The 23,670-nt window shown below is 34.9% G+C and overlaps 1 protein-coding gene and 1 long non-coding RNA gene across 2 annotated transcripts in view; one reads left to right on the top strand and one right to left on the bottom strand.

Annotated features, from left to right (window-relative positions):
* Positions 1 to 23,670, bottom strand: part of COL24A1 (collagen type XXIV alpha 1 chain) — a 343,739-nt gene that overhangs the window by 281,977 nt on the left and 38,092 nt on the right. The window contains exons 7-8 of the mRNA XM_058538420.1: positions 9,334 to 9,387; positions 6,098 to 6,151 (exon numbers count right to left, since the gene is read on the bottom strand). Coding sequence (XP_058394403.1) covers positions 6,098 to 6,151; positions 9,334 to 9,387 — 108 coding nt within the window. The remainder of the gene's footprint in view (positions 1 to 6,097; positions 6,152 to 9,333; positions 9,388 to 23,670) is intronic.
* LOC131404120 (uncharacterized) overlaps positions 6,724 to 23,670 on the top strand; it is a 48,614-nt gene continuing 31,667 nt past the window's right edge. Inside the window, exon 1 of the long non-coding RNA XR_009219731.1 lies at positions 6,724 to 6,812. This is a non-coding gene — a long non-coding RNA (uncharacterized LOC131404120). The remainder of the gene's footprint in view (positions 6,813 to 23,670) is intronic.

A 23,670-nucleotide genomic window follows, 5' to 3' on the forward strand; every position in this document is an offset into this window, starting at 1 on the left:
TCTGCACAGCAGATGATTTGCCTCTGACACTCCCCTTCTTAAAACCCTTCTGTAGCTCTTTACTACATGATAAATGCTTTAACATGGCATACAAGTTCCTTTATAATTTGGTCCCTGGCTACCCCTCATGCTTTATCCCTTGATACCACCTGCCTCATATCCATAACCCAGGAATGAGGAATTCCTCTTGCCTCCAAGCCTTTATTTATGCCATCACCTGTGTGTAGGCAGCATACATGTCTACCAACTACAGTATCATCAGGATAACTTCTGTTTATCCTCAAGATGCAGCTCAGATGTTGCCTCTTTCCATTCCCTAAATATTCCCCCACCTCACGCCCCAGGAAGGTTAGATAACCCTCAACTATGTCCTATAATAATCTTTTCACATCTTTGTCATTGCACTTGCCACAGCATAATATACTTTTGTGATTTACTTTAGTATCTGCTTCTTTTTTTAGACAGCAAGCTACTTGAAGGCAGACACTATCTCTTATTTACATAATACTGGTTTCCTGAATGAATTGCAGGACAAAAGAATGTGATTAGAACAACTGCAGCATTCTAGAGTGAGAGACAGATTTCATCTTAGGAAGGAAATTCTCTTTTGTTTGAAGAAATTTCCTTGGATCTTTTGCTTCTTTCTAGTCTCGGGAAGCTGAGGCAAAGGTGGGCTAATATTGTACATAATCTTGTGAAAGACAACATCATTGAGAGATTAGAGTTAACTAATTCTACTCAGCCTACCTAAAATAGGATGAAGGATGTTTGGAGCCAAAGGACTCAAAGAAAATAAGACACGAGAGAAGAAACACTGATTTGAGAAGCAGACCACAAGGAGGAAGATGACCACTAGGACCAGGTGAAAGAGCACACAGTCAATTAAAGTTAAGAGCAGCAATGTTCATTCATTTACTAATAATATGTGCTTGGTATGTGCCAGACACTGGGCTGAGATACCACAGTGAGTAAAATATAGGCCTTGCACTTAAAGGCTCCTAAATCACTCACATATTTCCCTTTAGGTACTGCTATTGCACTGTTGTCTGAAAGCCAATATTAAATTTTCTTTTTCTGTAATGTAATAGCATTAGTTTACAGATAAGTAATTACATGTTTCTAATAAATTTTGTCAAACACTACAGGACTCATGTTAGCAATGCCTTGGGGAATACAGACAAAGCCTTATAAACATGTTATGATCAAAATAACCAGAGAAAGTTACAGCAAAATTGAGAAATAGTGATAAGATGGCCACAGCTGATCAAAAAAGAAGCCCTAAGCAACAATCCAAAATGAAATAAAAATCAACAATCATGAGAATGTAAGCACTTCTTGAGGTAAGGCATGAAATTTCCTAAAGTCCTAAGAATAAGGACTTTATTTAAAAAAAAAGTTTAAATAGAAGAATGATCCCAGATAACTGGAGAACTTGAGGAGACTTAAATTATAGGATGAATGCTGCACAAACCCCTCTTCCCCTTCTTCTTGGAACATACTTCTTTCATGCACACAACACACTTGCGCCAACCTTTGTCCCCAACTCCTCACAATATTGACCCACTAACCTCCTTTAATTAGTACTCAGTTTTTACTTTGGTTCCATCAACCCAGTTGTAGTCTTTCTCAACTAGTTCTCATGAAGATATAAACTACATCTCAAAATGGTGCTACATGACAGATCACAGCTTTTTCTGAGGACACAGAAATGTTTTTAAAAACTTCTGGACACTGGAAATACTTTTAGCCAAATGAATTTATATCGTTAATGTTAGAATGTCAGTCAAAAAGCCAAATTGAGGGAAATATCTTTGGACACAGGCAAGTTTTCAACGTCCCACAAATTACACCACTTTGGCAACCATTGGCTTGCCTGTGGGGGACTTCAGTACTGTGTTGCCTTGTTCTCAGCTTCCCCTACCATTAGTGGGAATGGTGGATTGCAGAGGAGAGGGCAACAGTGGTGACAGCACAGCCCCTAAGCAGCAACATTTGCATTAGACTTTCAGTACCCTACTTGAATTGGGAACCAACCCAAAGTAAAACATAGCTCTGCAGATTTTTATAAGAATAATGAGTGAGGAAGGTGATCTCCAGAGTTAACTATGGAACAGTAGAACTCTCCTTATTTCTCTCTCCAGGCACTGATTTTACACCTATCATGATTTTTTTATTGTTCTCATTGACATTCAGTATTGTTATAGCTCCTTAGTACTGTCCTTGCCTTAAATACTTTTTGAGGGAATAATAAATCACAATGCATTCCACTATGATGCCTTCAGTTCTTTCTTCCTTTCCAACTTTATAAAGATATTTACTGTGAATCTCCTATGTAATGGAAAGATTTCTTTTTAAATAATTGAAATAATTCTATCAAAATAGAATAAGAATTCACACTGACTTATAATTATCACTAAAACCACAGTAGTTAGTATTTTTTGATATTCAGAAAAATACCGCCATAGATTATTCATAAAAATCTATTTTAAAATGTGTGCATCATATTTCACAATTGTTCTGAGTTATACCTTCATGCTAAGATGTGCTTAACTGCTCCCATCTGGCTTATCCTCTTGATCCTAGAAAAATTGCTCCAATTGAAATCACTGTTGATGTTCTTACAATTTTAAATAGCAGACTTCCAATATTAATATAGCAACTGATAGGCTATATTAAAAACCAATTTAAAAATCCATCTGGAGTCCAAGCTCAGAATTATGAGTCTTGTCTTCCATCCAACCCAGCATGCACTCTGGATCCAACTTATCTGCTTTTCGGCACAAATTTAGATACTTATGAGAAGTGAAAACATACTTCAGTTCCTAGGAAAATAAGTTACATGAAGGTGGCTAAGTTGAGGCAATGTGACCAGTCAATCTGGGGAAACACACTGTTTGTTAAAGATGTTAATACCGGTTAAAAAAAAAAAAAGTCAGGGGGAGAGAGATAAAAAGTGGAAAAGAAATAAGCAAACTAAAAAATCTACTGAAGAGTGAAAAAAAAATACTGCTGTTGGTTTATTTGCTTTGTTATTTCTGCCTCAATATTACTTCTAGCTTTCAGAATATTTTTTAATCTTCTGTTTATTTCAACAGTTTTCATGAGCTGTCAGTGTTCTCCACATAACTTTCTTGCAGCCATTTGAAAGATTATTTGACTATGGCTTATATTAGAAGAGTTTTAATATTTCTAGATCCTTCCAGAGAAAAGAAATAATGAAGTCATCATGATTTGTCATCCAAAACTGTATTTGTTCCCTTGGCTTTCATGAAAAACAAAATTTTACTTCCTCTTATATACATGCTTGAGATAGTCAGAAGTACTGAAATACACACCCAACAAATATTGGCTTAATGAACCAATTAATTAATGGGGAAGTAGTATTTGAAATTATTAAGAGCATAGACATGTGTCAAACAGGCCTGGATTTGAGTCCTAACTCTATCAATAAATAGTTGCGTGGGCTTGGGTAAGTTATTTAACCCTTTTATAACTCAATTAACTTATTTATGACAAACTGAACACAGTATCTGTCTCAATGGGTTATTTTTATAATAAAAAGAAATAGTGCTAGGAAGAGAGACTGCAACATTGCACATAATAAAATAGCTATTATTAATACTAGTTAGCAGTAATAGTTATAATAATTCATAAAATAGTTTAATAGATAAAAAGACTAGTAAACTCCATTTTAATCAAAATCCAAGTACTTTATTCATCTCTCATACTATGCACAGAATAGTTAAAAGCACAGGGATTCAGTAAAGTTTATTCTCTCAATCCTGCCATAACTCTGAGTGACGCTGAGCAATTCTCTTAACCTCTCTGGGCTTATCTTAGATTTCTCACTTACAAAATGAATAACTTAAGTTCTTGTCTTGACCCTAAGAATTCAACTAGTCCTTTAGGGGTAGAACCGCAGGGATGAAGGAAATAGGTGTCCCTAGGTTACAGCTAATATGAGGCGTTCTCCTGGCATGGATCCTGTTTGCAGGAAGTAACCGAGAGTGACCTGGGTGGTTCAAAAAATGAACCAATATTAGTAAATTTCATAAAAACAGCTCATAATTTACCTGAACATTCTACCCAATAATGGGTCTTGCCCATTCCCCTTCCATACAAACCATAGGAACAGCCTATCAAGCCCATGTGAAATGTATTACTACTGTATATTCATATAAAAGTAAGACACGCACATAGACAGTGTAATGGAAACTTGTCCCAAGTCTGCTATGTGGAGAATTAGTTTAGGTTTAGATCAAGTCCTTATGTCCTTTTCCCAGAAATATTTGTTTTGTAAAAATCTGTACATAGTTTCCATTAATGGACACACTCTGAAAAGGAGGAAAATATTTTCAGAAAAACTACAAAATCATCTCATATATTTCAACACTGTTCTGTACTACTGTCAAAACATAGTAAACCATTTACCAGGAAGTAATTTAGTTTCTAAATATTTTCAACTAAACCTTCTCTAGAGAAAATTCAGCTACAGCTGCTAACTGATAATACATCAAGATCCTTAGTTTCTACAGGATATATTTCTATTAGTTGACTATAAAAGCCAGATTTTAAAAGTTTAAAAAAATCATATAAGAGAAAAAAAAGTCTGTGAAAGATACTCAATCCATGTCCCAGTTTGTTTAAAATAATGCTGTTATTTCACTTTATAGACTTACGCAGACCAAAAAGAATATATTAATCTGAATATTTTAAAATACTGATGGGCCAAGACCCACACGATATGTACACAGGTCTTTGGAAGCTAATATCTTCTGCTTTAAGTAAGTATACTTTCCAAATGTAAAATGATAATCTGCTCTAGTGGTTAAAATCAGCCTTTTTAAATTGTTTCTATAAATATAGAAACAATAATTCTTTATAGACTCCTCTGCACAATAACCACTCACTCTTTACTTAGTGTTTCCTTTTCTGGATTGTTAATTTCATGAACCACAGGCATCATTTAACCTTAGAAAGTAATGATTAATTTTTCTCTCATATGCAGTATCATTCTTTAGGATGCAATAACTATATATGTAATATCAAATAAAATAAGATAATTTCCATATTATGACATCTTCTTTATTTGACGCTATTCATCAGTACAGTTTCCTCAGAGGTACACTTAGTGGTCAGAGGTATACTGAGTAGCATTAGTCAGACAGATTTATGACTCTATTTCAAGACCAACTCTATTAAAAATGATCACTGCAATTTCACGTCTCCATGGAAGCAACCAACAACCTCAAAGGAGTTAACAGATTCTAAGTACGGTCTAGGATGAAGACTAGTCTGAAGACCATAACAATCATGGTGTTGTGTGGTCATGGGAGGAAAAATACTCCACGAGATCAAAATCTTTTTCATCATTTTACAATTCAGCCCTTTAGCAAGGGTTATGAAGAATGCAAACGAGGTCAGGATCCTTTCCAAAACCAGATAAATAGCCGATGGTTAACATTTATTAGGGCTTGCTATTTGTCTGACACTGTATTGCATGGATTATCTCACTCCATGTTCCCAACAACTCTCTATAAAGTGGGTAGTACTATCTTCACATTTTACAGATGAGGCAACAGAAGCTTAGAGAGGTTAAGCAACTCATCCAAGGTTGATGGGACCTAGAAAATGGTGGATGGGATTTGAACCAAGCAACCAGAGTCTGAATACCACCTCCAACCCATGAGAACCCCTTAGAAAAAGCCAAATGTATTACCTATAACCAAGTGTATGTCACTTTGGACATAAAAAAGTTAAAAAGTGACTTCAAAGTTTCAGAAGTAGGTTATTGCCCCCCCCACATAATAAAAAAAGAGAAAAGCTTCAATATTCTATCAGTGATTTTTTACTTTCTCCAGCATGTGAATTTTGTTCCCCATCATTAATTGAACTGAAAATTTTCTCTTATTTTTCATAAGACCCTGCCTTTTATGGTCACCACTTTCCTGGATTAGGGGAGCATCCTAATTCCTTTTGCTGAGAAAAGGAATTTAAAACACTGGCTTTGGGCTCAACTTCAAAATGAGATTTTAAGAGCTGAAGAGCTCCCAGAACCACATGACATCAATTAAGTCAAAGCAAAACTAGATCTCACCTTATCACCTTGCATACCACGGGGCCCCATTAATCCAGACAGGCCTTGATCACCCTAAGAAGAAAACACAAATAGAGGTTTAGTGTTATGAAAGAGAATTGAAAATTAGAATTCCCTTGCAGCAGGATTTCATTTTGGACGTCATGATTCTACTGCGTTCATTCTGATCCTCACAACCTGGCTCAAGTTTCCTCTCGTTTCTGAGGCCTTCTGAGACCTTTTCCGAGGCTCCCAGCATTTATCTCTTCCGGTGCCGAATACCTGCGCTACTGTACTACCCCACCTCCGTGCACCTGCTCCTTTTTCTCTTATGTTTTTCTCTACGAATGCCCTTACTCCCGAAGTGCCTGTCGTTCCAAAAGTTTACCGTCTTTTAAAAATCTAAAGGAGTTTACTTAAAAATTCCACAAGCCCTTGTGCGGCCGCTGTGGATGTCTCAAGCCTCCCCGCTTCGGCGAAGACCTCCCGCCTCCAACGACTCCCTCCCGGAACCCTGAAGCAGAGCTGTGGGGAGCAGGGCTGGACACCAGGGACAGAGTCACTTCCGCTTCCGGGGCGGCGCTGGTGCTTTCCGCTGTAGCACCCGAGAGTAACTGCGGCGAAAATATATGGGGATGACCGTGTGTTTGGCTCCAGGAAACGAGACTTTACCTATTAGGGCCGTCAGTCCCTCCCTTCCTCCGACTTGGATAAGAGCCTGCGAGCCCATCTTGGGGTAAGAGGAGAAAGTGTACCGGTGAGGGGGAAGGAGTGTCTGTGGCGAGTAGAAGTGACAGAGACTTAGAGGAGGCTGTGTGAATTGACAAGGAAAAAACATGTCAAAAAGGAATGGGGGAATAATCTTGAGCCAGTTTACTCCAGGTGCACTTTTCATTTACCTCCCTTCGTCTCCCTCTTTCCAGGGCAACAAATTTATCGTGCATGAAAAAAATGTTGTTTGAAAGAAAAAAGAGTACTTAGATAATAATCCTAAATAAACTCCTTAGTGACTGTTAAGGTTCTGTTTAATTTTTAGTGCATTATCTGCTTTAATATGTCATCAAATTAATCAGACGAGAAAAGTATGTTTCTGATTATTAACAATGGAGTGCTTTTCCATTTGTTCTAATGTTCATTTTAATGCTTCTCAACATTTTATTAAGATGGCTTCCATTTGCGATGGGATGACCAGTTTATACAGATGATTTTTTCTTTTACATCTATTACTTTGATAGAGGGGGGAAAAAACTGCCCTAGGAGAGGGGAGTCTCTCCTTCTTACACGAGCTCTAATCATGGATGGATCACTTGATTTCCCTTCAAAGTTCCTCCATTTGAAAAATGAGAATAATAATAATAATATCTCCCTTGTCTTATGGGGAAGAAAAAATGACCACTATTTAAAAGTTATCTTTGCAGGCCATTGAGGTCCCAAAAGGGCTTAAACACTTATGTATACTCTATGAGAGATGTTACTTAGTGGACATTACATGCTGAAGGACTAGTCCCTGCATTTCTTTTATTGTTTCATCATTGACCATGTATTTATTGTAAAAATAGCTAAATGGTTAAAAATAAAACACAATTGTTTCCCAATCCCCCTTTACTCCCACCAATTTAATGTTTGTATTTTATTCGTATTCATATTGTGTATGTATAACTGATATCCTGCCACCTCATATATTTGAGCCCAATTTAATGTAAATACAATTTATAAGAAATGTTTTTAAATTTTACCATTTTAGAAATATATCTCTCAGTTTTAAAAGTTAGATTTCACTTAAAGCTCAATGACAACACACTATTAAATCCTATATCTTACTACATTTCTCCTATATAGTATTAACCACAATTAGTATATGAGTAACTCAAAAAGTGAAAAAAGACTGGCATACTTCCAAGCCTCAACTCCCATGGTGAACCACCCTATATTTTAAAAATACAGATACTGTACACATACTGAACCACTATATTTTGTACAGGGAAGCCACAAGGAAAGATAATACCTAGCATTTAATATAAATGTGAATGCTTAATTTGGGAAGTTTATTTAAAGCAGTCACCAAAACAGAGTGGGCCTCTAATTTCTAAATTTTAAGTCAGAAATCCAATGTCCTATATTTAGATATTTTAATAGATAGCATTTATGTTTCAGATAGTAGGATTTTCTTTCCTTATAATAATTAAGGGGCCAATGAAAATATTGTTTCTTTAATAATAAACCCCTATTCCCTTTCTAAATTATTTAGATTCAGTGAACTCAGTTCCGTCACAGCAATAAAATTCTTAAGATTCTAGATTAAAATTTTTTTGAGGATTTACTTTTTAGTATATCTGCATAAAGTCCATTAATATGATGTGATTTTATTTTTTAAGTTTACAAGAGTTTCTGTAAGCCAATTAAAAGGTCAGATTTCAACCCAGGAACCACCAAAATTATTCAGGGATTTTAAAAGTCTGTGAATGTATACCACATAAACAAAAACATCCTATAATTGTATCACATTCATCAAGAGCTTGTCTAAATAAAGCTTCCCAGAGGTATTTCTAAGGCCTCCATTTGTATTCATCCTGACTGGAAAACAGTATCCTCCTCCTAATAAAGATTTTATTGCTATCTTTACTTTAAAATGTTAGCTTCTTTTTACCTAAGTGTGTGTGTGTGTGTGTGTGTGTGTGTGTGTGTGTGTGTGTGTGTTCACAGCATTATGATAAAATGAAAGGCATACAGGACTAAAAGTCAGAAAACTTAAATATATCATTAACTTTGCCACTTACTATCTATGAGTCATTTAAATTCTATGAATTCTGTTTTCTCAACTGGAAAACAAGATAATGATGACTGCCTCTCTCACAGTTACTGTGAGACTTAAACAAGATAAAGTATGTGGAATTATCCTAAAAAAAGTGTAAAATGGCATTAGAATTCAGATATTATTTTGTGCATACATATTAACCACAAATTTTTTATGTTAGGACCACATCCTGCTCTGATTTTTTGGCCTACCCATCTAATTGGCAGGTAGTACAGTGGCAGGCCACAGTAGATACTCAATAAAATTAATGTTAGGGTTTAAATTGATAAATAAATTGATGATATAATTCACTTAATTCTTCAAATATTTCTTCTTTCACCAAAATCCGATAGTTCTCTATCTTCTCTGATACCATGTAAAATCTACCTTTAAAAATTATAAAAATGATTTTAAAATGCTTGAAATATATCACCATGATTTTATTTCATAGACAAATAAATACCTTTTCTCCAGAAACAGCTTGACCTGGGGAAAATCCTGGATCTCCTTTGGGGCCCTAGATAAAATAATTATAAAACACTTGGTGAAGCATAAATTACATATAGTTATCACTCTTCTTCAGTTGTAAGCATCATTAGATGCTATACACTTTATATGGTATTAAATAAAATTATTTTAAATTGAGATGGGCATGTATTATTTACTTTTGTAACATATATTTTTCTTAGCCTTATTTTTAAATGCTGAGAGGATTCCTAAAAATTCCCCAGACATAGCTGATTTTTTAAATCTAATAAAGTTATAGTACCATTGAAACATCTTTCTTTAAGGGACCTGTGTATAGGCTCTATTAATTTTTCCATTTTTGTGACATATTTGAGTTATAATTCATATTTTAGTATTGGAAAACAAGTTACTTTTCCTAAAAGAAATCTGCTTATACTAATTTTTAAAATTTTAAGATAGCATCCTAAGTTTAAATATTTTAAAACATCTTGCAATTTACATGCATTACTTTAAAGGAAAAATAAACCAAAATAATACCTCTAATTGGCAAAATTCTGTTTATTCTGTTATAAAAATAGATACTTTTCACACTCTGTGAATCTTTATCTTTTACATTTCAAGAGAAATATGACATTAGGTTTCAACCAAACTTTTTGCACAATATTAATCTTTCTTATTATGCATACTAGCAAAACATCTCTTTTTCTATTTCACATCTCATAAAACTAAGAGGCCACAGTAGACACTGGGTTTAATTCAAATTCTGATTTCATTACCATTCTCAACTAATGATAAATAATTTTTCATTCCTAGAGAGCTCTAAATGCTATTTTAACTCTCTGGGAAATAGGGAAGTAGTCATGTCTTCTTTCACACATTCAGGGATGCTTTCAAATAGCACTCAAACTAATTGATGAAAGATGGAGGACCAAAAGAAAAGTCCTTCGTGTTCCCCAGTAACTTTTCATTTTACAAATTAGAAATGAGTCTTCATTGGCAAAGAGGCCTATAATCTAGGGAAAAAGAAAATTTTTAAGGAAAAAGTTGTTTTCCAGGCTGACCTCTTCCTTTCTATAGCTGTCACCACTTCTACCTCTAAGGCTACAATTTTAGATCATTGATTACAAGATTATGGGACTTGAAAAGCAGCTTTAGTGATATGTCAATATTTAAGAACTCAACTCTTTACCAAAAAAAAGGTAATATACTTAGAATTTATAAGAGATATTAGAGCTTATCTAGTAAATCACATTTTATAGATAAAGAAGCAACGAGGTCCAGAAGGTTAAATGACTTGCTTAAGATTGGTTAGAAAACTATTGGCAAATCAGGTCAATTTTCTTCCTTATCTCACAATGTCTATAAAATAAAAATCATATTTATTAGTTTTAATATATTTTAATCTTTTATTGTAAAACCTAACCAACTGATTTGAGGCAATATTTACAAAGAATTTTAGAAAAACTTAGGAAATGATAGCCCTTGAGAAGTTTAAATATAATAAAATCCTTTGTGACCAATGTTTTTACTTATAAATCTCACATTAAAAATTCTTATTTTTAGGTCCTATCTGAATTTTCTATTATCTATCCAGCTTTCTTAATATCATCAACTAATTTAGCATTTCATCTTCCATTTAAAAAAAATTGAAAGAGTGGGAAAAAGTAATCAACTAAGCAATGAAAATTAGATTTAAAGACAGAGCTTTTTCTTATTCATAAGCTTTATACAATTGGACAATATACTTAAAGAGATATATGTCAAATCTCTTTTATTCCCACACCAGTATGCTTGATCAACTCATGTTCTAGAACCAAAATTGCAAGTCAGCATGAAGGGAATGCTCTTAACCTGGCCAGTTGTAGGTTGATCCTTCCTAGTATCAAATGCATGAAGCAGAGATTATTGAACAAACCAACTTTACCTGAAATGTCAGAAAAGTAGGGCATCCCTACATTGAAGAATACTCCAAAATCTCTTACTTACTGTCTCCCTCATTTTGTATTAATTCTATGACTCCTGACACACTTTTAGTCATAGTTAACTGGCTTTTCAAATCCTCCTTGGAATTAAATATAAGGTTTATAAATTAGTTAATTAGTCACAATTGACTTTGACCTTCAATACTGACTTCTACTTACTCCTATATGACTTTTGTTAAAGGAGCTATATATCCTTTTGAGTATGAATAAGAGGAAAAGGAAATTGTCTGTACTTTATTACTCAAAGGATTCCAAAAGTCCCACCTATCCCAGTGATCTGTTATAGAATCTAAAATCCTCATTGTCAGAGTCTATCTTTTAGTCTATCTTTTAGACTATTACTGGATCTCCAGAGGGCCCTCTGTATAAGGAGGGAAACTCTTTAAGGTACTAGACCCATTAACATGTGAGAATAGATTTATCAGATTAGAGTCCACCCAATATAATGGAAAGAGCATTGGAATTTACAGTGAAAAGACTGAAGAAGTCATTTAATCTCTGAATTTGAGATCCCTCCTCTGTAAAATGGGAATAATAATAATACCTACCTAGATTAGATTGCAAAATTTAGGATCAAATTATCTATAGATTATAAATATATTATCTATATAATAGATTTATAAATATATAAATAATAGTATTACAAATAATAAGACTAAAGACAATCATTATTAAAATCAATTTTACAATTATTGTCATCTTGAAAAGCAGAGAACACAACTCAAATGAATTATTGATGGAGCAGCAAAATTTTAATGAAAAGAATTTAGAATTAAAAAATTCAGAGCATGGATGAGCTAAATTAGGAGAGTACCATAAAGGAAACCCTAAATGACGTGATCTTGAGGTAGCATCACTTGAATATTCTTGACTTTAAAATTACTAATAACTACACAAGATCCATAATCTCAAGTTTAAGCTTTACAGTCTCTAACCAATACTTCCTATCTTTTTAGCTCACTCTGTCTAAGCCCCCACAACTTTAACAATTATTTGACCCACTGGAATTGCTAATATGTGATCCCATCACATTTTCACTGTCTCATCCCCCACGTGGCCTTGCTTCCAATCCTTAGCCCTCCTAAATACCAGAGTCTGACATTATAATCACTCCCTTGCATACATAAATGACACCATTGCCTCTTTCTCCCTCTGTCTTATAAAATTACCTGGCAATTCTTAAATCTAAACTTTCCACCTACTCTGCCTCTGTCCCCTACCAGCTGAATGTGATTAAGACAAAACAATCATGCTGACAAATCTCACTTTAAATTCATGAGTTCTTACATTGATTAGTTTTGTTTTGTTTTTTGGTGTGTCCAATAATTGTCTTAGTCAATTCACTTTCTCATTTTCATAGATGATTATTTCATAACTTCTCTCTCCACTCTAAGCTGATGATCTTGCTTTGAACTTTCACAAGCTCTCACAACCAAATTCACTACCTCATCTAAATCTGTTTCAAAATAGTCTGCTTTCATAACCAGACACCCCATTCTCACCAGAACATCATTGATGCACTGCCTTCCCTGCATTATTTTTTTTATTTTTTTTATTATTTATTTTTTTTTTCCCCCAAAGCCCCAGTAGATAGTTGTACATCATAGTTGCACATCCTTCTAGTTGCTGTATGTGGGACGCCGCCTCAGCATGGCTGGAGAAACGGTGCGTCGTTGCGCGCCCGGGATCCGAACCCAGGCCGCCAGCAGCGGAGCGTGCGCACTTAACCGCTAAGCCACGGGGCCGGCCCCCAGCATTATTTTAATTTTTACTTCTCTCCAGGATAATTGCCATCACCAACTAAACACACTGTAATTTCTCCCATGTTAAAAAACAACTTTCCTTAAGCCCACATCTCCCTTCTCTGCCCCATTACACTATTCCCTTTTAAAGCAAAACTCCTAGAAAGTTGTCTATGTTAACTAGAAGACTTGCTCTCCTTCTGTTCTCTCTTGGACCTACTCCACTCAAGCTTTTGTCCCTACCAGTATCCTACCTCATTGATCATTCTTTCTCAGTCTCCTTTGCTAGTTCCTCTTTTTCCTAGTATATTAAACTCTGGAGTACCCAAGACTCAGTCCTTGGACACTTCTCTGTATACATTCATCCCTAGGTGATCTCATCAGTTCTATAGCTTTAAATTTCATATATACACTGATGACTCTGAAATGTATATTTTTAGCTATGACATCTCCCCTGAACTCCATATCCATATATCCTTTTTATATCTCTCCTTGGATATCAAATAGTCATCTCAAATTGAGTATGTCCAGAAAGGAACTCTTGGGAGTTCTGGTTCAGATAGTGGCAGAGTAGCATGTATATGACAAATTCTGCTGCAGATAACAATTATAAAGTCAGGACAAGATACATGAAACAACTGTTTGAAAGCAAGGAGAATAATCAAAAACAGGACACAATTGAGGGGATTCAACTGTTGAAAGAAGAGACCTACACTTGGTGTAGTACACATTTATACAGCTTTTCTCCTAAGGACACTCCTCAGTCTACATGGAGTTCAACCAGAAATCCATAGACCTTTTGGCTAATGGTGTCAGAGGACAGAGTGTAGGGCTACCAGAATGACTGGAAACTGAGGGAGAAATCCTAGAAAGAAAGAAAGAAGACAGCTTCCCCCCAAACCTGGGTATAGCCTCTCTTCAATTCATGATTGATCTTGACATGTGCATTCATGAGATAGATTCTGAAGAGCCCAGCAGAAAGCAACAACTGGAAGGCTGAAAGAATTGGACACAAATTTCAGCTGCTGGCCACCACAGGGGAAATAGTTTGGGGTTTGAGCCACATCATTTTAGAGGAGCTTGGTAAATACCTTGGTAAACACCTTTCCATTGAAATTCAGGAAGAGCTATACTTTAGAAGCAAATACTATATCCTTGGACTAATGGACTCATGAATTCTATAAGAAAAATTGAACCAAATCTGTAGTTTAAAAAAGTTACCAAACCTGTACAAGTGTAAGGTGATGAGTGAGTTATTTAACTGCCTACAGAACAAAAATCAACAGTCATCAAAGGATTTCAAAGAAAACAAATAGAATCTAAAGTTCTTCCACATATCATCCATCATATCCAGTATATAATCAAATTTTTCTAGACATACAAAGAAAAGGAAAATCTGACCTGAGTTAAAGAAAAAAGTGGTCAATACAAACAGACCTCAAGAGGATCCACATATTGGAATTAGCAGTTAAGGATTTTAACTGTTATAAATGTGTTCAAGGACTTAAAGGAAAAGGTGATAATAATCTTGTGAGTGAACAGACATAAATATCAGCAGACAAATGAAAACTATATAAAAAGAACCAACTAGAATTCTAGAACTGATAAAACAGTATCTGAAATGAAAAATTTACTGGATGAGATTAACAGTATATTGGAGAAGGCAGAAGTAAAGGTTGGTGAACTTAAAGACAGATCCATAGAAGTTATCTAATCTGAAGAAATGAGAAAAGAACATAGCAAAAAGGAACAGAGCTCTAGTGACCTGTGGGACAATATTAAGTAGTCTAACATACATGTAAATGGAGTCCAAAAGGGGAAGAGAGAAAGAATGGGACAGAAAGATTATCAGAAGAAATAATGGCCAAAAATGTCCCCAATTTGTTAAAAACAACATTTACAGATCCAAGACATTAAGTGAACCCCAAACAAGAAATATCTAGTGAAACCACCCTTACATACATCATAGTCAAACTGCTAAAATCTAGACAAAGAGAAAAATCTCAAAAGCAGCCTGTGAAAAATGACACATTATATTGAGGGGAATAACAATCTGAATGATGGCTAACTTCTCATCAGAAACAATGAAAGCCCAAAAGATGAGAACAACGAGAATCTCTAAAGTGCTGGAAAAAACACTCTCAACCAAAATTTTTATACTCTATAAAAATATCCTCCAAAATATGTAGACAAAATAAATTTCAGATAAACAAAAACCAAGAGACTCTATCACCAGCAGAACTACACTCCAAGAAATACTGAAAGAACTTCTTATAGCTAAAAGAAAGTGACACCAGATAGAAACTCAGATCTATAGGAAGGAAGAGGCCTGGAAATGAAAAGGAATGAGGAAATATGAATGACTCCCTTGTTTGTTTCTTCTCTTAATTTCTTTAAAAGGCTGATTCTTTAATAAAAAATTTGTTACATTTACTGTGGGGTTTATAGTGATACAGATGTAAAATAAATGACAAGAAAACACAAAGGATGGAGGTAATGGGTAAATGGAATCATAATGTTACAAGAGTCTTATATATTACATGAAGTGCTACCATATTAACTCTAAGTAAACTAGAGTAAGTTAAGGATGCATATTGTAATCCCTAGAGCAACCTGTGAAATCAGTTAATCAATCAGAGATATAGCTGAAATGCCAATAGAGAAATTAATGGAATACTAAAGAATATTTGATTAACCCAAAAGAAGGAAAAATAAAGTAACAAATAACAGATGGGATAAATGGAAAAGAAATGACAATGTGGAAGGCCAAGACCCAATCATACCAATAATTACACAAATGTAAATGGACTTAAGGCTCCAATTAAAAATCAAAGATTATCAGATTGAATAAACAGGTAAGATCCAACTATTCATTGATTATAAGAGATGCACTTTAAATATAGATAGGTAAAGGAAAAGACAAATATATACAAGACAAACAATAAGCATAAAAAAGCTGGTGTGGCTCTGTCACCATCAGACAAACTAGACTTCAAGAAGAGGAGTGTTACTGGGATAAAGAGAGACATTTGATAATGATAAAAGGGTCAGTTCGTCAGGAAGACACAACAATCCTTAAACATGCATGCAGAACACAAAGCATGAAAATACATAAAGCAAACACTGACTAACTAAACACTCCCTAAACACTAAACAGAGAAATAAATAAATCCAAAATCATAGTTGGCTATTTTAAAACACCTCTCTCAGTAATTAATGGAACAACTAGACAAAAAAACCTAGTAAAGATAGAGAAAATTTGACCACCACCACCAACCACCTTAATCTAATTGACATTTATAGAACACTACACTCAACAATTGCAAAATACACAGTGTTTCGAAGTACACATGGGATATTCATCAAGCTAGATCACATGCTGGGGCATAAAATGCCTCAATAAATTTTAAAAGATTGAACTCTTCCATTGTGTGCTCTCTAACTACAATGGAAATAAATTAGAAACCAATAACAATAAGATGACTAAAAAAGCTTCCAGTAGATGGATATTAAACAAAACAACATACTTATATAACCCATGTGTCAAAAAAGAAAACATATATTTCAACCTGAATGATAATGAAAAGGCAACATAACTTTTATAGGATGCAGTTAAATCAGTCGTTAGAGGGAAATTCATAGCTCTAAATGCTTATATTGTAATAAAGCTAAAATCAATAAAATATTAAATAGTCTATAGAAAAAAATAAAAAAATAAAAGTTGGTTCTTTGAAAACACTAATAGAAATGAACTTTTGATTTCCTTCCAGGTAAAAACAAAACAAAACAAACAAAAACCTGAAATCATGTTCCTCCTCATTCCAGTAGACGGTAGTTCCCACAATACTAGCCGTTCAACTGATTAAGCCTTAGATTATCTCTGACTCTTCTCTTTCACACCATGTATGTAAACCATGTGTATGTATTTCACACCAGTATGTATGTGTATGTATTTCACACCAGTAAACACGTTGACTGTACCTCAAAATATATCTAGATTTTGACCACTTCACACCACCTCCACTGTTAACACTCTAGCCTATGCCATCATCACCAATGTCATGGGCTTGGGTAGACCAGTGAAGTAGACTTCTGACTGGTATTCCTATTTTCATCCTTTTCCTATTCCAATTTATTCTTCACATGACAGCCAGAACTATCTTCCTACAACATAAATTGGATGATGTCATTTATCTCCTTAGAACTCACCAGTGAATATCCAACATGGAGTAAAATGCAACCAAAATCCTTACCTACAAGGTCCTACATAATCTGGCTCCTGCTATCTCTCTGATCTATCTCCTACCACTTATCCCATTCAGTTATTCCTCAAAGACTGTCAAGTAGCCTTCTGCCTCAAGGCTTTTGGACTTACTGAGTTGTTTTTGTTGTTGTGTTTCAACCTTTTCTTCATCAGGATTGCAAAAAATGGTGATTTTTAATTCTAGCATTCTTTCTTCAATTACTAGCTTTTTCTATAAAGAGAAACATCTCTTCATCAATTATTTGGTTGTCCTGAGGTTCAATTCTATAAGAAAAGCAAGGAATTTCATAAGAAAATTTTTATTCTTTCTCTATTTTTCTGCTATTTACCAGTTTTCAAAATAGTGACATTGTGGTATAATAAAAAATATATTTAGTCTTTGTCCCTGGATCCTGGCACAGAGCTCCTAAAACCTTTGGAATTTCCTGAGTCATAGGAGTGTCTTTTTTTATTCCTAACAAGCCCCTTTTGACCACATCTGAGTTTATGCTAATGAGGTGACTCAGGGTGGGGCCCCTAGATAGCTTCAGGATGGGGGCTAGTCACTAGAAAGGCAAACAAGTGATTAAAGGGTAGGGACTTAGCCTCCTTCCCTCCCCCACCTCCAGGGAGAGGAGGGGAGTGCTAGAGATTGGGTTATAAAAACTCCTGAACAAAGAAATTTCAAGCGCTCCAGGTTGGTGAAGACATTGATGTGCTGGGAAGGTGGCACACCTAGAGAGGGTGTGGAAACTCAAAGGCCCCACCCTCCATATCTTGCCCTATGAATCTGTTCCATTTAGCTATTCCTAAATTGTAGCCTTTACAATAAACCAGTAAACCTAAGTAAAGCATTTTCCTGAGTTCTGTGAGCCATTCTAGCAATATATCAAACCTGGGCAGGGGGTGGTCCTACAAGTGGAAACCTCAGAACTTGTAGTCTGCCAGGCAGAAGTGTGAGTAGCCTAGGCAACACATTCATGGCTGGCATCTCAAGTGTGGGGCAGTCTTGTGGGACGGAGCTCTTAAATCAATGGAGTCTGACACTAACTCAGGATAGTTAGTGTCAGAATTGAATTGAATTATTGAATAACCAGTTGGTGTCAGAGGATTTGACGATCACACAGAGTTAATTCCCTAGCATCCTAGAGAGGTAACCACTGAGGGTTTGTCTGTTTGGTTTTTTTTTTTTTTTAGCATCATTTTAACTCATGGATTTAGCGATATCTGATCTACTGCAGTTATTACCCTTAATGATGCTCAAATTACATCAACCTTTACTTAGTGGAAGCCTTTTCAAATTGGCTCCTGAATCCTTTTGACATAACCCTAATAGTCTTTGATAGCTAGAAGGAAGCATTTTTAATATATTTAAGTCATATTTTAACTGTGAAATCACAAGCATGGAATCAAAGGAAAAGATCATATTTTGTCTGGTCCTTTACAAGAAGGTCCCTTTGTTGTCTAGAATAATAGGAGCACCTCAGTCTTCAGCATTTTATCATAGTTACACTTTCAGAATGTTGGATTGAAAAATTTTCATAGCAATCTGACTCAGTAAAAGAGTCTTAGATTGGGTCAGCATCTATACTCAATATATATTCTAATTCACATGCAAGGAAAATGGGACTTCTAGTTTAGAGAAATACATAATGCAGACATGGGAGCATAGAGTCAAAACCAGGAATAGAACACAGCAGTAGGATATTACTGTTCAGGATTCAATATTTAATATTAGTAATAACATTTCATTTAATATTACTAATGGGCAGACACGCACCACTTATCAAGCCACGCTGTAGCAGCATCCCACATACAAAATAGAGGAAGATGGACACAGATGTTAGCTCAGAGCCAGTCTTCCTCATAAAAAAAAAATCTACAAGAAATAAAAAAAGTGGGGGCCGGCCCGGTGGGTCGTGATTAAGTTTGTGTGCTCTGCTTCGGCAGCCTGAAATTCACAAGTTCAGATCCTGGGCACGGACCTATGCACCACTTATCAAGCCATGCTATGGCAGGTGTCCCACATATAAAGTAGAGGAAGATGGGTACAGATGTTAGCCCAGGGCCACTCTTCTTCAGTAAAAAGAGGAGGATTGGCAACAGATATTAGCTCAGGGCTAATCTTCTGCATAAAAAAATAAATAAATAAAAATTACTAATGGGGCATTGTTATTGTAGCTTATTAAAATTAGATGTTTTCGTTTAACTGGATTAAATTTGAAGGAACTATTGACCTTGACTAAAGTAATATAAGCTATGAATGTTTGTCGGAAGGTTTTGTTTCCTTTAAGAAGTGTTTTTGGGAAAAGAACTATCTTGACCACAAATAGATTGCCTGGACTAAAATTATAAGTATATGGTAGGCTGAAGATATAGACTCTGCATTCATTATTCATGTTTAAAGATCTACTGTGTAATTAATTATTATTTAATTAATAGTAATAAAAATATTCATTACCCTGCAAATAAAGTTCATTAAATAGATAAATATGATAAAATGTGGACCCAGATGGCATTTGGTGACAAGAAAAAAGCCATTCTCTCTGGCAAATAGGGAATGAAATTTACTTGCTTGTGATTTTTGTAGAAAGAGATTATTTCTACCATTAATCTCTTGATTTCAGCTAATGAGCTCAGTAATCTTTCTCTATTTTAAATCACATTAGTCTTACACTGCTGAAAACAATTGCTATATATCCACTAAAAATTTGGATGGCACTTTATTTTTCTATTATTTAACAACACAGTTCTCAGAGACTAAAGATTAGTTTCGCTCTTCATGGAGTTTATCTTTTTATTTTTCTTTTTGTTGGCTGAAGAAGATTTGCCCTGAGCTAACATCTGCTGCCAATCTTCCTCTTTTTGTATGTGAGCTGCCACCACAGCATGGCCACTAACAGATGAGTGGTGTAGGTCTGCACCCAGGAATCGGGCCTGGGCTACCGAAGCGGAAAGCACCAAACTTAACCACCAGGCCACCGGGGCCGGCCCCACGGAGTTTATCTTTATATGTTATTATCAGTATCCACAGGATAAGCTAGAACCTTGGAATAGACATATTTTGTTACTATTAGTAAATGAATTCAGGAAGTCTTTAAATTCCATTAGGTTACCCCACCTCCACTCTTTCTGCTTAAGGGGGTGTTTTATAAATGAATTCCTCACTATGTTGGGAGAGACAATCTGGGGTAACAGAAAGAGTGAGACAGATCCAATTCTGAATCAAACTCTACCAGTTACAGATTGTGTTACCTTGGTTAAGTACTTAGCTCTCTGAGTAGTTTTCATCTGTGCAAAGCAGAAGGTAGTAAAGCCTACTCTGAATAGTACTCTTAATTGAAAGGAAACTGAATGAGATGTCATACATAAAATAATTGTCAGATATTAGATGCTTAATAAATGTTAGTTCTCTTTCCCTTATGATACCAGTGCCTTGTTACTAACATTAAGTCAGCTTATTGGTTCAGTTTAACATTTACTGAGTGCCCAACACATGCTGGGCACTGACCTAGGCACAAATGCAAGGATGAATAAGATCTGGCCCCTGCACTAAGATTACTAAGAACCTATTAAGGAAGACAAACACATTAGTGAGAACTCATTTCACCTGAACAGAGTTGAGAACTACCAAGATCAGCTCACACTTTTTGTTCTTTATGATAAATACTAATTTGATTGTAAAAGTATAACAGAAAATAAAATGGATTAGTTCTTGCATAAATCTAGAATATTTTAGCAAAATAGGCTTTATTATTATAAACTTTAAAATAGTCTTATAAATAGAACATATTTCTATACTAGCTTAAGGTATTTTCATTCATAAGAGCCACAAGACTGTTTTTGTTTTATTTAACAGATAATAAATGTTGTATTTTCAGTAAAAGTTGCATTTCTAATTGGCCTAGTCTCCTCATAAGTAGTTCCTCCAAGAAAAGGAAAATAACATTCTTTAAGCATCAACTATGTACAAGCATTCTACCAGCTGCTTTATGTGCTCCATATCATTTAACTTATATAAGGTACATTTTAGTTCTAACAATTTTTATAAAGCACATTAATCCAAGTATGTCTGTATAAAGGTTCCATAATACGTTGCATTTCCCATTTCAGTTAAACCTTTCTAAACTTGCAATTGCCTTAGTTTGTTCTTTCCATGCATTCAGATAACCCCCTTTTGAAATGGACAGATGATTTCTTGTGCAAGTGACAAGATGACTTTTTATACAATTTTCTTAGAGGCCAATAATCCTACCTATGTTATTCTTCCTAAACAATAACTGAGAAAGAAAAATAGTTGGAATTATCTTTATACTCTAAAATCCCTTAAGTTAAAAGGAATCTTTATTCCCTGAAAGGAAAATAAATCCTGATTACATGTCAAAATTTATTGTCAAGAGCATGTGATCTGTATTTTTTTACAGTGTTTTGAATAAATATTATGAGGACTATAAAATATAAAGCTTGAATGTTCTTTTAATTCTGATTACTCTGAAATGCATGTTAAATATCTAGGAAGATTGTTTTCACAAAACCACACAAGACCAGCTTTATTTGATGCATTTAAGACACAGTGGTGATTTTTAACACAAATCTAATGTCCTCTACAAATGTGTACAGATAAAATAAATCATGATCAGTTTTGGCTATTTCGGACACAGTTATTTAATTATTAAATTAAATATGAATTAAAGACTAGTATTCAGGCTTATAAGATTAAGTCTCCAAGTTGCTTGCAAATTATTATTATTTTTTTTAATTTTATTTATTTATTTTTTTCCCCCAAAGCCCCAGTAGATAGTTGTACATCATAGCTGCACATCCTTCTAGTTGCTGTATGTGGAACGCGGCCTCAGCATGGCCAGAGAAACGGTGCGTTGGTGCGCGCCCATGATCCGAACACGGGCCGCCAGCAGCAGAGTGCGTGCACCGCTAAGCCACGGGGCCGGCCCAGTTGCTTGCAAATTAAAAGTAGGGGTTTTCTTTAATTCCTCATATAAGGGTTCATAAAAATATTTCATTGATGAATAGTTATAAATAGTCAAAATTACATCCATACTACTAAATATAACATTAAAAAGAAATTTTGAGATTCAAATTTTCATCTCTCCTAGATCATTTTACCAAAGACACATATTCATATTAGTCAACACTGAGAAATACACTGTTTTTAATCTTGGGACAATGATAATTTTTATTTGTACAAAGTTCTTCATTTTCTCAAATATTTTCTCCTGAATATGTATATACATTTTAAGAAGTCAATTCAATGAAAGGCTTTCCACTATCTCTATCTTCATCTCCCTTAACCCTATTCTCCATATTTTTTATTGGTTTATTTAGTTGTTTGAGTACCTAATTGTATACTACTGGCTGAGGTAAGGAAAGGGAGAGGAGAATACAGCCATGTGGAAATCCTCCCCCGGACCCCGCCTCGTTGTGGAGATGAAGCTGTTAGCAGGACTGTAAGCCCCCTGGAACTTCAGTCCTGTGGAGAAATATGAGCTGGGCCTTTACAGCTACTTTAGCCTTTTACTAGTCTAAATATCCTTACAGTCCCCAAATAAAGGTTGAAGAGCTAGGGAATCACAAATTAAAAAACAAACTTCTAATTTCTTTTGAAGTCATCTGTCTTTTCTCTCACTGTTACAAATCCAGACTTGAGTTAAAAGAGTCTTTTTTTCTCTCTGAGGCATTTTTATTGAACTCAAAAAACTGTTGGCCATGATGAGACACTTTAGGAAATTTAGATTTAAATTATCCTAGTTATATGCTATCATTATTACTTATTAATAATAATGCTACCACTTACAACACGTTAGCACCATGTTAAGTGCTTTACTCATGTTAATTTACTTAGCCTTCCCTCCAGCCCTATGAGGATGTACTATGATTTTCCCCATTTCAGAGAAGAGGAAAGTGAAGCTTAAAGAGGCTAAGCAAGTAATTTGTTTTCAGTCATACAGATCGAGCTAAGACTTGAACCCAAATCAGACCCCAAAACCTGTGTTCTTAACCCCTATCCTGTATAGTTCCATGTTTACTTCTGAGTGTGATCATTAATAAGCAAAGGAGTTATTAACGAACCTAAAAGATTCATGAAATCACTGGCAACCAAGTCCCCAATGCTTACCTAATCTCATAATATATATAATTTAGTTATCGCTCCATTCCCATACCTCCTCTCAAGGTAACCAGCCTGGTATGTATTCCTTCTTCTTTTTTCTATGCTCATATTACTATCTATCACACTACTATTATACAACTATGTATGTTCATATGTGTAGGGTTTTAGGTTGGTTGATTTCATAAAAATTTGATTATCCTATAAACATTATCCTCACAGGTCTTTTTTCAAGTTAAAA

Source organism: Diceros bicornis, chromosome 4 (assembly GCF_020826845.1).
Source record: "Diceros bicornis minor isolate mBicDic1 chromosome 4, mDicBic1.mat.cur, whole genome shotgun sequence".
Classification (NCBI taxonomy): domain Eukaryota; kingdom Metazoa; phylum Chordata; class Mammalia; order Perissodactyla; family Rhinocerotidae; genus Diceros; species Diceros bicornis.